This window comes from Culex quinquefasciatus, chromosome 3, assembly GCF_015732765.1.
Source record: "Culex quinquefasciatus strain JHB chromosome 3, VPISU_Cqui_1.0_pri_paternal, whole genome shotgun sequence".
In the NCBI taxonomy this organism is placed as follows: domain Eukaryota; kingdom Metazoa; phylum Arthropoda; class Insecta; order Diptera; family Culicidae; genus Culex; species Culex quinquefasciatus.
In genome coordinates this window covers 132,738,864-132,753,883 of record NC_051863.1, presented here as the reverse complement: position 1 = coordinate 132,753,883, position 15,020 = coordinate 132,738,864, and the positions used below count along the sequence as shown (strand labels likewise).

The 15,020-nt window shown below is 43.0% G+C and overlaps 1 protein-coding gene across 2 annotated transcripts; it reads right to left on the bottom strand.

Annotated features, from left to right (window-relative positions):
- Nucleotides 1-9,935: 9,935 nt before the first annotated feature.
- Nucleotides 9,936-11,337, bottom strand: LOC6053833 (histone-lysine N-methyltransferase NSD2). Of its 2 annotated transcripts, none has more exons than XM_038264253.1 (2): nucleotides 10,560-11,337; nucleotides 9,936-10,499 (listed from the first exon to the last, which is right to left on the bottom strand). In XM_038264253.1, exons 1-2 carry the CDS (start codon nucleotides 10,599-10,601, stop codon nucleotides 10,350-10,352), a joined length of 192 nt encoding a protein of 63 aa, XP_038120181.1. In that variant the 5' UTR covers nucleotides 10,602-11,337; the 3' UTR covers nucleotides 9,936-10,349. The 2 variants fall into 2 exon arrangements, with proteins under 2 accessions (XP_038120181.1, XP_038120182.1); XM_038264254.1 differs by having other exon boundaries at nucleotides 9,936-10,496.
- Nucleotides 11,338-15,020: the final 3,683 nt, after the last annotated feature.

The following is a 15,020-nucleotide window of genomic DNA, read 5'->3' as shown; positions in this document are numbered from 1 at the left end:
ACAATGACAGATGGAGCGAGAGCGACAGCGAAGCAACGGTGAAGGTAAATATACCAGAGTTTGGGGCGCTGACGGTAGTGCGTGAGCCAAGCGGTTTGTTTACAGCGGATACCCACATCGGTTCTACACGCAAATTCCAGATAACACAGATCTGTGTAAAAAAATTACACAGATTATTGTTCAGCTTACTTTTTCAGACTTTGGCCATCTTCGGTTGTTGCGTTTGAAACGGAATACATAAACGAATTGAATTCCGTTTCAGAAATCCGATTGAGTTGACAGGACCGATGATACACTCAACCCCGAATTGACAGGGCCGATGATACAACTCAACTGGTTGATCACACACTTTTTTAGTTTGTACCCCGTTGGTTGCTCAAAGTCAAACTAAAAAGTGACGAACTGTCACTTTTTACACGGCGCTCACTGGCGCTCACGCACACACGCACAAACGTTTGATTGTGTGAGTGAACTCCGTGTAAAAGGGGTGTCAACAAGGGGAAAACCACTCTGATCATTGCCCTGAGCAGGCTGTGCCCTGAAGTTGCCCAAAGTGTGCCCGAACTTGCCCGAATGTGCCCTGAAGCAAAACAAATAATTTTGTACGATGCTAAGCAACCCTGTTACTTTGTTTTCACTTTTTTGGAGAGCTGTCGGTTTGTGTTGTGATTTCTTCCTGGAGGTACACAGCCGCTCGAGGAATCATACCTTTAGGAAGCACCACCACTCCAAGCGAAGGAAGGGACCACCGAAAGCGCTATAAGTCGTGCCATCGTATCCACCCGCGATCCTGAGATCGTCGCAAGCATTCCCACATTAGGAATCACGCGCGTTAAAGCTTGTCGGCGGTGCCGATCCCAATGGAGGGCTGGTGAGGTTGTAACAACAACCTCACCAGCCCTCCGGCTTAAGTTCCAACACTACCCGGACAGACCCAGATGTTTGCCTCGGGAAGTTCAACACGGCCTGTCAGGACCTGGAGGAAGTTTTTCACCGCCACCACTCAGTTCGAGACAGTCCCGGCCTCCACGCAGGTTGCGGTACGAAGACAAGAAGCCGTTTGGCAAATGCAGCACAATTTGTGCTTTCAAGACATATTCATCAAGCCAGTTTTATTTTTATACAAAACAAAATTTGTTTATATATATATTTTTTTTTTAAATACAATAAAGAACCCGTGACCAGAAAAAAAGATTTTACTGGAAACAATTTTGTAAACCCCGATGATGAATTCTATAATTTTCACTTATCTGATAAAGAACCCGGTGCAATCAACAGGATTACATATATTTCAACAATCACATTCACATTCAAAGCTTTCGAAAATCGACGTTATCCAAGTTTAAACATTTAATTCGACACGTGCCCAAACGCTAAATATTTAAACGATCGAGGAAACGATTTACAGCGACAAAACTAATTTCTAGACCATAAACCTCGTTCGGTTGTTCTGTTTTCAAAAAAAAAAAAAAAAAAACCAGAAGCATATAGCAACTCGTAAAACACTGCTTTTATTTTTGTACAATTGAAAACATTACAAAGTATTATCAAATTTTAAAAATTGTCCCTTCCAAGCCAAATTTGAAAATCTTGAAATTCATCTTCAATTGATTTATCCTAAGGAACGAGTTTATTCGTGCATCTAGAGAAGAAAAACGGGTTAAATTTTTATGAAGTCCTTATTTGAAAATAACTTTCCTTCCTTAATCAATGTAACCAAAGGATTTCACGACAAAATACAACTGTTTAGCCAACAAATTGTTTAAATTGAAAAAATAAATGCACTTGCAACCAGAAACAGTTCTTCTGTCAACTTAAAATGTTTGGGATAGAACTCTGATTACTTTGGTTTTCCAATTGTCAAAGTCAGAATGAAAGGTGCCCGAGCATGTGCCTGAAAGTGCCTGAAGGTGCCTGAGAACGTTCCCGATGGTGCCCAGGGCTCTTTGATGAGAGTGGTTTTCCCCTTGGGTGTCGAGTGACCCCGTTCGTTTGACAACAGTTGGTGTCAAACCATCGGGGTTTGAGTGTACAATTGTTTGTGAAACCTTGTGGCCCAGTGAAAAAAATATAATTTAACCCAAAAATGACGAACTCGTCAAGTGTCCTGATAAAAACAATGATCTAGCTATACCCAGTGAGAATTGGGTACTAAAGCCCTATGTAAATTTTTATGTACAACGGTAAAAAACACGATTAAAAACCATTTCTGATCACTTTTTTTCATTTTAATGCAGAAAAAAAATTGACAAGACAACATTTTTTCGATGGATCAACTATGGTCCCCTTGGAACGAGCTGTCAAGTAGGAACTTTTCTGTCAAGAAGGACCGCGAGGTTAATTTTTCCTAATTAATTTAAAAATCCATTTTAAACTCTTTGTGGTCGTACAATGGGTCATTGTATTCAGAAAAATAAGCTTTATCGCTGTAAACAATATATTGTTATTATAATATCAGCAATCTAAGCTTCATTTTGGGACCCAATTTTGGCTCGAGCCTCGACTCGATTCAGGCTCAATCTTGAGTCTGATCGACTCGAGGCTTGAGCCAAAATTCTGTGTGGGTATAGAGCTAGCTCGAGCTGACACAGTCCCTGCGAAATATGTTGGCTGAATATCGGGCGGTCAGTAAAAAACAGCTAGAATCTGCATGACAAAATAACTTTTGCTAGTCATGTAAACATATTTTATACTTTACGAGTATACTTTATAATGTGTTGGTAAATTTCGGACTAGAAAACCATATGAAAAAATCATATGATTTGGATTTGCTTATAAGAATGCGACTGAAAATTACAAACGTACACACAAAGAAAAAATACTCTAAATTTAAAAAGATCGTTCGTTGGATTAAAAGTTCGCGTTGGTGAATATTCGTAGAAAGTTCAAACTTTTTAATTTAAAAGTTGGAAAGTTTTTGATACTACCATGCACTTCTAGAACAAAATCGTTGTATCGGTAAAAGTTTTTTACTTTTATTATAAGAAGAAACTTTTTATGGCAACAACAAATAACATTTAACATTACAGTGATGATTTTCGAAAAATGTGATGGATTTTATTTTTATTTTAATATTAAAACTGCTGCTTATGCTGCTTAACATCGCGGCCTACATTTTGGAGCGCGACAGCGATGTAGAGAACAGGGTGGTCTCGTTGCCGGCCATCATCAGGACAGGCTTGGAGGAGTTGGCCATTGGGTGTTAATTCGGGAAGGTAAGTCGACGTTTTCCAACTGGGAAGTGAAGCGCCTGAACCGATAGTTCCCGATCACATCGTCCTCCTTCGAGAATCGCACAGATGTTGTCAGTTCATCCGGCCGAAGCTGCGCCGTCGCGAGTTGAGAGTTTGCGGGCGGGAGTTGCTGAAAGAGTTTGGAAGTAAATTAAATTGGCTAGACACTGAACACATTCTCAGTACTCACCGGTGACTTCTTCGGTATTCCAGGTAGATGTTCTTGATCAGGTTCGTCGGATATCGCTCCAACCTCTGGAAGTAATCCGAGTACGACAGCTTCAGGACCTGCGGCTTTCGTACAGACGGTTCTTCCAGAACTGGTGCAAACTGTTCTTCCCGATGTTTATGTAATACTCGTCAAACATGTCCTGCACCGACAAATGGACTGCGGACCCTCAGGACATCCCACACTGTCCCGTCATCACTTCCGGCACATAATGCTGCTGATGGTCGTAAACCGCCGGCACCGCGCTGACCACCTCCGATCGCTTCTCGTCGTTTCCCTCTTCCGTCGGATCCTCCTCCTCACCGTTAAAATTAACTTCATCGAATAGAACCGGTGCAAAACAAAAACAAACAAAATCAAACACAAACGCCACAAAACACCCAAGCTTCCTTCTTACCCATTTCGGTCGTGAAACAGCTGCAGATCCGGCAGGAAGCTGGCCTCATCCTTTTGAAAACCAACTTTGCCCTAATCCCTTAACCTTGTTCCGCACCATCCTCCTTCGAAGGTATCCGCGTACAAGTCCTGGCTGCGGACGCGTTCTGTTTTGATTGACGTCGTGGACCACCACTCACTAACCACCGGAATCCGAGGGGAATGACACTCCCGCGATGAGCTCGCGATTTAGCCTCGATGACCACGATTTCCCTCGATTAGACACGATGAGCGCGATTTGGTGCGATGAGCGCGATTTCATCGCGATGTGAGCGCGATTTGAAAAAATCTCACGATTTGAGCTGTCAAACTGCTCGAATGAGTTCGGCAACCATAAAATGACATTTCACGCTGACATTTGATTCGAGCAGTGAAAAAGCAAAACAAAAACATGAAACACGTGGGAAAATGATGGAGGACGATGACGGATTTTCTACCTACCCAAGAAGCGGATTGAATATTCCCGTGCGGAGGTCTTCCGTTTGTTGTGTTGTGGTACGATCCGTGCAATCGGTGGTTCTGCATCCCCGCCGGGGTCCACGACGCATCCAGTACTACGGCCACGAGCAGTGCCGCGAGTAGCCTGGTTTCCAGTGGATGTAGCGGTGGAAGCTCGGGAAGTAGTGCCGGAAGTAGCATTTCAAGCTCGGGTGGCGGTGGAGGAGACTGGTAGCAACAATAGAAGTTTGTCCGGCAGTACGGTTGGAGGAATTAGCAGCAGCAACAGGTACATGCATAAGAACTAACTCAATCAGCTAGTCCTGAACACGCATTGCCACCAGAAGGTCTTGCAGCGGATTGCGCAACGGTTCATATTGGATTCTCGCCGAATACGCCATCAATCCAGACAGATCGTCGTTGCCAACGCCCACTGGTAAAGGACTGCCCAACCGCGTAGAATCACGCATGCTCTGTCGCTGCGAACCCGGCGCCTTTCGAAGTACGTAACTAATATTCTCGCTCTTCTTCTTGTTTGCACACTTTTCAGATGCCGAACTGGCCGATCTGTCGTGAATCTTTTACGAGGTCACTTGTGACTTCCGGTCGGACCTACTGTCCACGCCTGAGTTTGTCCAGGTTCACCAGCCCGTTTCCAACATCATTCAGCACAAGGCTGGCAGCAGTTTATCGCCGTCGTGGTCGTTTGTCCAAACAACAAACAAGAGCTGGTGGAGCGCACGATATTGAAGCCGATTCGGACGAGCATCTGCAGATGTTCAACATTGATGACTCGGCGAACAAACCCATGTCGGAGTGCGTCGGCGGAATCTACCCCACGCTGGACGAACCGCTTGAGACGTTCAACCCGGAGGATGGTTCGGTGGTGGCGATGGACGACTCGCGGGAACGGCATCCAACTACGAGTGGGGCAAGTGCATTGACGAGGTAATCCACGCACTCGACGTCTGCACCGACATTCCGATTGCAACACTGTCAACACCACGGTCAAGACTGTAAGAATCTGCAGGCTTACATCGATTCGCACTACAAGGCCCCCGCATCGTCCTGGCCGCAGCCAGTGGAATCAAACAAGGAGACCTGATTGAGCTGACCGAGTCTTACCTCGGGAAGGTAGGCAGCACCTTCGACGGAAAGGCTTCCGCTCTGACGCCGTGCCGATTCACCGATTCTGAAGTGCGCGACCGGGATGATTCGCTACTGGTGGCGCTCGTCATCATTGCCGTCTTGAGTTGCGGCTGGACCAATCAAGACAATGTTCCGCTGATAGTCGCCAACACGCTGATTAGCGCGTGGTATCGCACGCAGAGTGGTGGCGCCAAAAACGCCGAGGACAACCTGTGCTTCTAGGGAAGAAAACCGGCCTGTGGGGCATCTACTTCATGTGCGTTCCGCTCAATTACGAGGACATGGTGTTCCACTTGCAGAACGAGTGGATGCGTCTGGCACGATGGTTACCCACAGCGAAGTTGACCACACCGAGAACCTGCTCAAGACGAACAAGCTGCTGCAGCTGGACGGTACGACGCCGATCTTCGGAGACATTGCCAGATGCTATGCGACAACCGCCGAATTCCGCTTCCATCTTCGACCGCTGTCCGGCCATCGCCGCCTTCGGACCTTTCTGCCGCACATTATCACAAACATTCCAAACATGTTGAACCATTCAAACTGGAAGTAACGGCACGCCGCTCTGATAGTCGTCTCGACCGCTGGCTAGGGTTGCTACAAGCAGACGGACATCATGCGGGGCGTGCTCAAGTAATTGATGGATCCCATCCGAGAGTTCGTTACGCCGGCTGTAACGCCATTGGTCAAATGGCCATCGACTTTGCGCCGGTCTTTGAGAAGAAGGCCTATGCTGACCGGCAGAGGGGACTCAACGACATTTGGTTTTCCATTTCAGCGAAGCCGGTGAATATACGATTGTCAGTACCGTAAAATCTCGGGTCTCCCGGAAGTTACGTGGCAAGAACACCTAACGGGATAATTACGATGGTCAGGAGTTTTGCAGTGTCATTTATTATTTCCCCTTTATTATTCAACAAGCACTTGTTTGGAAGGAAGCAAGTTAAAGGATAACTAGAATGGATTCGCGCAACTTCAACATGAGCGAGGCAGCTACTTCCGGTCCCAGATATCAGGGTTGGTTAATGAGAACGGTTTAATTTACAGCGAGCGTGTTCTGTTGAGTGAAGTAAAACATGACTACCAACGATTTTGAGTGTCTTTTAATCTAAGCTTCCAGAAAACTGCGGCTGCGGCGAGTGAAATTTGAGGTTACGAGAAATTATCGAGAAAAGTGGTGGCTCAGAGACTAACGGGATCTTTCCGCTAGAATATCCGCGGTGGTAAGAACTGCGAAGATTCCTCGATAGGATTGTTTGGACCAGAAGTTAAACAGCCAGATGATAAAAAAGGACATCCTCCCACCGAAGCTCAGGAGGCTACCGGAGTAGCTCCACCGATTGCGGCTGCAACTGCCGCAGCGTTTTAAATTTATTTCGATTACATTTACATTTTTTTATATTCTTTTGTTACGGTTTACACAACTGAGTAACATAGGTTCGTTTCTTCGTGAACGTTTAATGGTCAACCCTTGGCAAGGTAGAATTCTTTCCACGATGGATCCGCAAGGTACTTTTCCGCTGGCGTGGGTCACTGTTGGCGTTTGAGCACTTGAGCAGGTAACCCACGTTGCAATCTGCACCTGCAAGTCGCGCAAGACCGTTGTAGCCTCCTCAATCCAGTTCTCCGTCCCTTGGCTGACGATCAGCCTGGAACACTTGTCCGCACCACAGTGGCAGATCTTCTGGTCGTCGAAGTTCTCAAAATTGTAGTTAAGATGAGCTTTTAGCCTTGGCGGAGTAAATAGTAAGAAGAGTTAGTTATAGGAAATGTTTTAAGCGGGATTTTGAAGAACTTACCGCCCCAAGGACTGAGGGCAAACAGCCCTACGGATTGGCTTCCGGCGACCTTCCAAAGCAGCGTCTCGCAGTAGGGCTCGCACCAAGGCTCGCACGAGTGGTTGATGAACCGGGCCATGTTGACCTTGGGCCCCGCGTCGATCGTCAACTCCGCCCAAGTAACCATCCAGCACTTAAACACATGGTTGGAACTCCATACATCCTGTTAGCCCAAAAAATGTGACGATTGTTGAGTTCTGTCGCTGGTATAGTCTAAATTTGTCCAAGCTAGTCACAGTCTACTCAGCATAAACGACTGTCAAATTTAAAACTCTTATACCACTCGCAGATTGACAGACAGACCTTGTTTTCGTTTTATCTACCAATTCTGCATGATCATGATCGATTTATGGAGATTATGTTGCTTTAGTGACGCGATTTCTTTGCCAACACTTCATTTTATATGCTCTCCTTCAACAGTTAAAGCTTGCTCACACTTGTAATTTCACTGATCGTGGTTTTAAAACTGAAAGGAGCAGATTTTGAAGTTGCGAATGGGGGATGGGAGGAAGACGACCTCCCATATTGTTGTTCGATGTCACAGAATTCAAGCCATTTTACCAGCACTAGCTAAATACCTGTTCTTGAACGAATAGAATGATGAGCCATAATTATTGAACATGCAATTTTAAACTGCACAGATTTTTCCGGCATTGTGGAGCATGAAAAGTAGATAAACTGCAAAAACAAACGGCTGATACGAGAGGTGCGCGTTACGAAAAACGAAAATTCAAATCATGGCATGCTGCGATTTTGTTTACTTGAGGCATCTTCTCAGTATACCAGTTTTGATCGGACGAGGGGGCAATGCATATTTCATGTAGCCGGTATCTGTTTACGATTAAATGATATTCTACATATCAACCAAAATTTTGTAAACAAATATCAACTATAAAAATTTTAACAAAAAATGGGATGCTGTCATTTGAGTAACTTATAAAAAATTTAAATTAGGGAAACTTACTAGAACATTTAAATTTGGTTTTAAGTAACATAAAAGAAAAACACATAGGTTACATAATGTTACAGTATCATTATCAAAAACATATTAAGTTCGAAAAAAATATGTTTTGCGCTATATGAGTGTTAATAGGAGATTTTATTACAGCAAAAAAATGTAACTAAAGCAAAATTATGATCAACAAGTGGGAACGGTTCAAATTAAAATAAGGTTTACTGATTAGTTACATCAATTGGAAATTATTAGATTATTTTTGGCCGATTTTAGCGTGACATACTTTATGGATGACGCCCAAGGCCCTTTAAAAGTTTCCGAGTTTTATTACAAGGGTTCCGTCAAAAATGATGAAGTTAAATTACACGCCGAAGTGGCGTTGAGTCAACATTATGTGGTGGATGGAAATACATGTTGTTATCCAAAACTAATAATAAATAATTTGCTACTTTTAATAATTTTATAAAACTCAAAATATTCTAACCACACGCACTATGGACGACACATCGGTGCAAAAACTGCCATAAAAACTGGTAGAAAAGTTGCAGCTCTCCACCGCGAGAGGCAGCACCTGTACTGTCCTCGTTTTTGAACTTAAAGTTCCACATATGTGACTTAAACATGGTCACTGTTTAGCACTGACAGCGCATTTACAGCTGCAAGTAAAAGCTGAACTGCTTTGACAACAGCACTAACAGCTACTCCAGTGCTGGACAGTGGCCGAGTTTGGACTTTACTCGGCTGGTTTAGTGCTGGCCCCTACTGTTGTTATCCAACCCTGCAGAAAATGTCAAAAAGTTGAGAGAGGCAAAAAACTTCTCTCTCTCTCTCTCCCCCATTCCTTCAGCTCCCCATGCTATTTTTATCCGTGTTGTTTACTCTGTAATCGATTACCGACACAGCAGACTGAGTTAGTTTTTTTGGTTGAAAGTGAGTTGTCCGGGGGTTGATACCAGAAGTTGCAAGCTGCCATCGCTGGGGGTAGATCTGTTTCTGTAGCCTTTATCCTCTCGTCCAAATTGGAAGTGGATCACTGATTTGATTTTGCAACATGGTATCGACTTGAATGATAACATCACCATGATCAATAATTACGTTTTTTGTGAGTGCAATGGTTGCTCAAGATTGGATCAATTAAACAACGAAGTGAAATCATTTTGTACATCATATAACTTTTTATTTCACACAGTTAAGAGTTACACGCAAGAAATAAAAAACACTCGAAACAAACCCGTGGGGAACATGACGAAAATTGATTCTATGTTAGAACAGAAGAAGTTCCCGGAAGTTGAAGTCGTCGAAACACTATGATACCCGGGTGCCTTGGAGCTGATTTTTTTTGCCAATGATGGTTTTTACACATCCAGGACTGCATGTCCACTGTAACGGCTGATTTTATTAAATACGGGTTTCCGGCCCTAACGTCATCACGTCTCCCGGAAAAGAATGATGACAAATATCTATCGCTGGATCTGCTGTAAGTCGACCTTCTACATATTTAGATCCTTGCCAGGAGAAAGATATGTTACCAGGAACAAGTTTTCTGAAAAAAACATAGTATTTCAGTAAAAGTAGAAGAATTAACATAACAATTTAATACTCACGATATATTTTAAGCCAGCAAACTCAAACAAACTGATAGTGAGAAAATGTTGACATTTCTGCAAGAAGACATGCTGTCTCACTCCTTCTCTCTACGTGAGAAGGCCTAGTTGCCAGTTTTTTAGAAAACCGATGAGCATAGTTGCCAGCACCAGCACTTAAGCGGCACTTATTCAGCAATACTGAGTGCTACAATCTTAGTGCTGATCTGCATTAAGACGTGCCGGCGCACGACTAACATGCATTAGAGTGCTGAAGTATTGCTGTTTAAGTTTTTGTTTTAGTGCTGGATGGTTACTTGGGCGAGTCCACCGTCATGAAATAGTAATTTTTGCCCTGTTGCTCCTGCTTTTGCTTTATCCGCCGCGTTAACTCCCCGTTGTTGATCCCCTCTCGGACTCTATCACAAACCGACCCTGATGCATCTTCCTGAGCGACCAGTTCCAACCCTTGTTGGGTATCCGTTTGTACTACTTCCGTTTGAAACACTGGTTCTGGTGAATTTCGCCTGCTGGACAAGTCTTCAAATTGCACTCCAAGAGCAGCGCCCGGTTGATGCAGTTCGAGTGTAACCCGCACGGGTCCTTGTCCAACAATTTGCCCTCACAGATCGAGTCCTCCTGTTGGAATAGAATAGATATAACATTTGATACGGAAATCCATCCCCTCGACAAACTCACCTCCTCGTCTCTGGCCGCGCTGGACTTGATGTTGACGTACATCGGCGGTTTAAAGCTCAAATCGTCCGGGGCAGATTCCTGGGCGTAAGATTTTTCTGCCTGCAGCTGCTTGAAACCCTGCCGTGCCACGCGCAGCCTCGTTGTACCGCTCCATCATGCCCGACCGCTTTGTATCCGTCACGCTGTCCGCGTCGACCTCGTGATAGAGGTAGATTCGCCTCCGGTTGATCCAGCCAAGGTCGTGCGTGCTTGTGTTGCCGCCGGAACAATACGTCCGGGACCGCTGGAGGGGGAATCGTGAGCGCGGGTCAGAACTTGAACACGGAACATTTGGCCCAGACTATTTTCGTCGTACAGAATCATTCGGCCGGATTCGAATTTTTCACAGATGTAGCGACCTTCCGGCGGAGTCACTTGAGGTGAAGGCCGTCAGGCAGGTTTCGCCGGTTTCACAGCAGATGAGACCTTGCAGCATAGGAAACACCAGTTACACCGAAGTGTCACCACCCCCCGGGGTGCAGGATCCAGCTCATACCAGGTGAAAAAGTTCCGGCTGAACCTCGAACTGAACACCTTGTCGAACGCGAGAAAAAAAAAAGAATCTTCAAGAGCAGCTGCCGCAATCCGTCCCGAAACAACGAAGAATTTCGGTTTATTTACTTTTTCGGACTGCTCGAATCAATAAAAATAAACATTTCAACAGTGCGGCCAGTTTCATGGAAAACTGCTAGAACGATTTTTTTATGGCAACTCTGACTGCATGAATGTAAATTTTCATTCGAGCACGATCTGAACACGATGAGCGCGATTTGGCGCGATGAGGGAAAAACGACCGCGATGAAGGTACGATGAACAAGAATGAAGGAATTTGACGCGATTTGGCGCGATTTTATTCAAATCGCGAAGTGTCATCCCCCTCGCCGGAATCACCTAAACGTTTGTTTACATTTTGGACTTGGCGTACACGGTTACACGAGAACGACGAAATGAAATAAATTATACAGTCGAATTAAAAGTTAAAACTTTTAAATAAGTTAGCAATGAGATTTTAAAAAACTGTAGCAGTAAAAGTTTTCATTTTCAAAACAAGAAAAAAACTTTTAATGTAGCAAATTTTAACCACTTATTAATTCAAAAGTAAGTTACTTTTGTCATTACCATAATATTTTTTTGTGTGTATCAATGCTTTTTCAATTGGGTCCTAAAATAAAGCTTAGATTGCTGATATTATTGTTTACAGCGATAAAGCTTATTTTTCTGAGTACAATGACCCTTTGTACGACCACAAAGAGTTCAGAATGGATTTTTAAATCAATTTTGAAAAATTAACCTCGCGGTTCTACTTGACAGCTCTTTCCAAGGGGACCATAGTTGATTCATCGAAAAAATGTTGTCTTGACAATATTTTTTTTTGCGTTAAAATGAAAAAAAAAAGTGATCAGAAATGGTTTTTAATCGTGTTTTTTACCGTTGTACATAAAAATTTACATTGGGCTTTAGTACCCGATTTCTGAATATTAAAAGGACGGATTTTGTTTTTTTGCTTGAAATATAGTAAACCAGAGAGAAAATCCTAACAATAAGGTCCTAAAGCCCCATGTAAATTTTTATGTAAAACGGTAAAAACACAATTAAAATCCATTTCTGATCACTTTTTTTTCATTTTTGCAAAAAAAAAAAAGACAAGGTTAGTTGATCCCCTTGGAACAAGCTGTTTTTTTTTAAATTGATTTAAAAATCCTTTTTAAATCCTTTGCGTAATTGTACTCAGAAAAAAAACCCACTGACACCAACCGTCCCCTAACATGACAGTTTTCGTGAGTTGCGCGTATCCACCGACAGATGGCAAGTGGGCCTCGTCGGAGTACGCCCATCAAATACGCAACTCAAAATTTGCATAGCAAACTTTTTTTTCGTGACGGCTTTTGTGGCACGCTCACTTCAACAGTTCTAGACTAATATTTGAACGTGGCGTATCTCTAAACAAGTTTTTAAAGAAAATGATTCCATAATGCTTATTTTATCGTTTTAAACCAAAACAAGGCAAAAATTATATTTAATTAAACTATTCGCCATTTTCAAAAATTTGGCTAGATAATATCGAAGGCCGCCATCTTAGGCCCACTGGGCCCACAAAACGGGGTACGCTCAGTTTGTATGGGAGCTGTCAACATGCTCCCGGGTTGACTGACACCGATTCTATATTATAAATCTAGAGTTTTTTTTACGGTTTTATAAGCAATTGGGTCCTAAAATGAAGCTTAGATTGCTGATATTATTGTTTACAGCGATAAAGCTTATTTTTCTGAGTACAATGACCCTTTGTACGACCACAAAGTGTTTAAAATGGATTTTTAAATCAATTTTGATAAATTAACCGTCCTTTTGATAAATTAACGGTCCTTCTTGATAGAAAAGCTCCTACTTCCCAAGTAACCATCCAGCACTAAAACAAAAACTTAAACAGCAATACTTCAGCACTCTAATGCATGTTAGTCGTGCGCCGGCACGTCTTAATGCAGATCAGCACTAAGATTGTAGCACTCAGTATTGCTGAATAAGTGCCGCTTAAGTGCTGGTGCTGGCAACTATGCTCATCGGTTTTCTAAAAAACTGGCAACTAGGCCTTCTCACGTAGAGAGAAGGAGTGAGACAGCATGTCTTCTTGCAGAAATGTCAACATTTTCTCACTATCAGTTTGTTTGAGTTTGCTGGCTTAAAAATATATCGTGAGTATTAAATTGTTATGTTAATTCTTCTACTTTTACTGAAATACTATGTTTTTTTTTCAGAAAACTTGTTCCTGGTAACATATCTTTCTCCCTGGCAAGGATCTAAATATGTAGAAGGTCGACTTACAGCAGATCCAGCGATAGATATTTGTCATCATTCTTTTCCGGGAGACGTGATGACGTTAGGGCCGGAAACCCGTATTTAATAAAATCAGCCGTTACAGTGGACATGCAGTCCTGGATGTGTAAAAAAAAACCATCATTGGCAAAAAAAATCAGCTCCAAGGCACCCGGGTATCATAGTGTTTCGACGACTTCAACTTCCGGGAACTTCTTCTGTTCTAACATAGAATCAATTTTCGTCATGTTCCCCACGGGTTTGTTTCGAGTGTTTTTTATTTCTTGCGTGTAACTCTTAACTGTGTGAAATAAAAAGTTATATGATGTACAAAATGATTTCACTTCGTTGTTTAATTGATCCAATCTTGAGCAACCATTGCACTCACAAAAAACGTAATTATTGATCATGGTGATGTTATCATTCAAGTCGATACCATGTTGCAAAATCAAATCAGTGATCCACTTCCAATTTGGACGAGAGGATAAAGGCTACAGAAACAGATCTACCCCCAGCGATGGCAGCTTGCAACTTCTGGTATCAACCCCCGGACAACTCACTTTCAACCAAAAAAACTAACTCAGTCTGCTGTGTCGGTAATCGATTACAGAGTAAACAACACGGATAAAAATAGCATGGGGAGCTGAAGGAATGGGGGAGAGAGAGAGAGAGAAGTTTTTTGCCTCTCTCAACTTTTTGACATTTTCTGCAGGGTTGGATAACAACAGTAAGGGCCAGCACTAAACCAGCCGAGTAAAGTCCAAACTCGGCCACTGTCCAGCACTGGACTAGCTGTTAGTGCTGTTGTCAAAGCAGTTCAGCTTTTACTTGCAGCTGTAAATGCGCTGTCAGTGCTAAACAGTGACCATGTTTAAGTGCTGGATGGTTACTTGGGTTGACAGCTCGTTCCAAGGGGAACATAGTTGATTCACCGAAAAAATGTTGTCTTGTCACAAAAAATTTTTGCATTAAAATGAAAAAAAAAGTGGGGCTTTAGTACCCAATTGTGTTTCATATGTTTATAGGACCTTATGAAAAAATCTCTGGTATTCTTTTTATTTTATTTTTCTCCGGAGAATCTCAGGCGCTCACACCGTCCACCGCGCTCAAACCAAACTTCTATTTCCGTACGGCCTATCCGTAAACCACGTGGACACTTTTTGGGAATCTGTTACCCCCCCCCCTCGTGGGGAATTGTCCATACAAAAAAAACTTTTTTGTATGGATCGTGGACAATCACCATACACGCCCCCTTCCAAAAGTGTCCACGTGGTTTATGGATCGAATCTGTGTTATCTGCACTCAAAGTCAAATCCTTTTTCAAGTTCACCCGTCGTCACCCTTTCAAAGGGTACTGGATCTGTATTGATTTTGACAGATTTTGACGTAACCTTTTGAAAAGGGTGACGCCGAGTGAACTTGAAAAAAAAATGATTTTTGGGGGTAAAAGGATAGAAAGGTTGAGGTTTAATTTTTATTTGAAGTTGCCCAACCACCAGGGTTCCAGCACCGTACATATAAATAAAATTTATTAATTTATGCCCTTTTCCAATATTCGTGTATGCTTACAGCGGCACGCGCGAATGTCAACCGCGTTTGACAGGTAAAAGA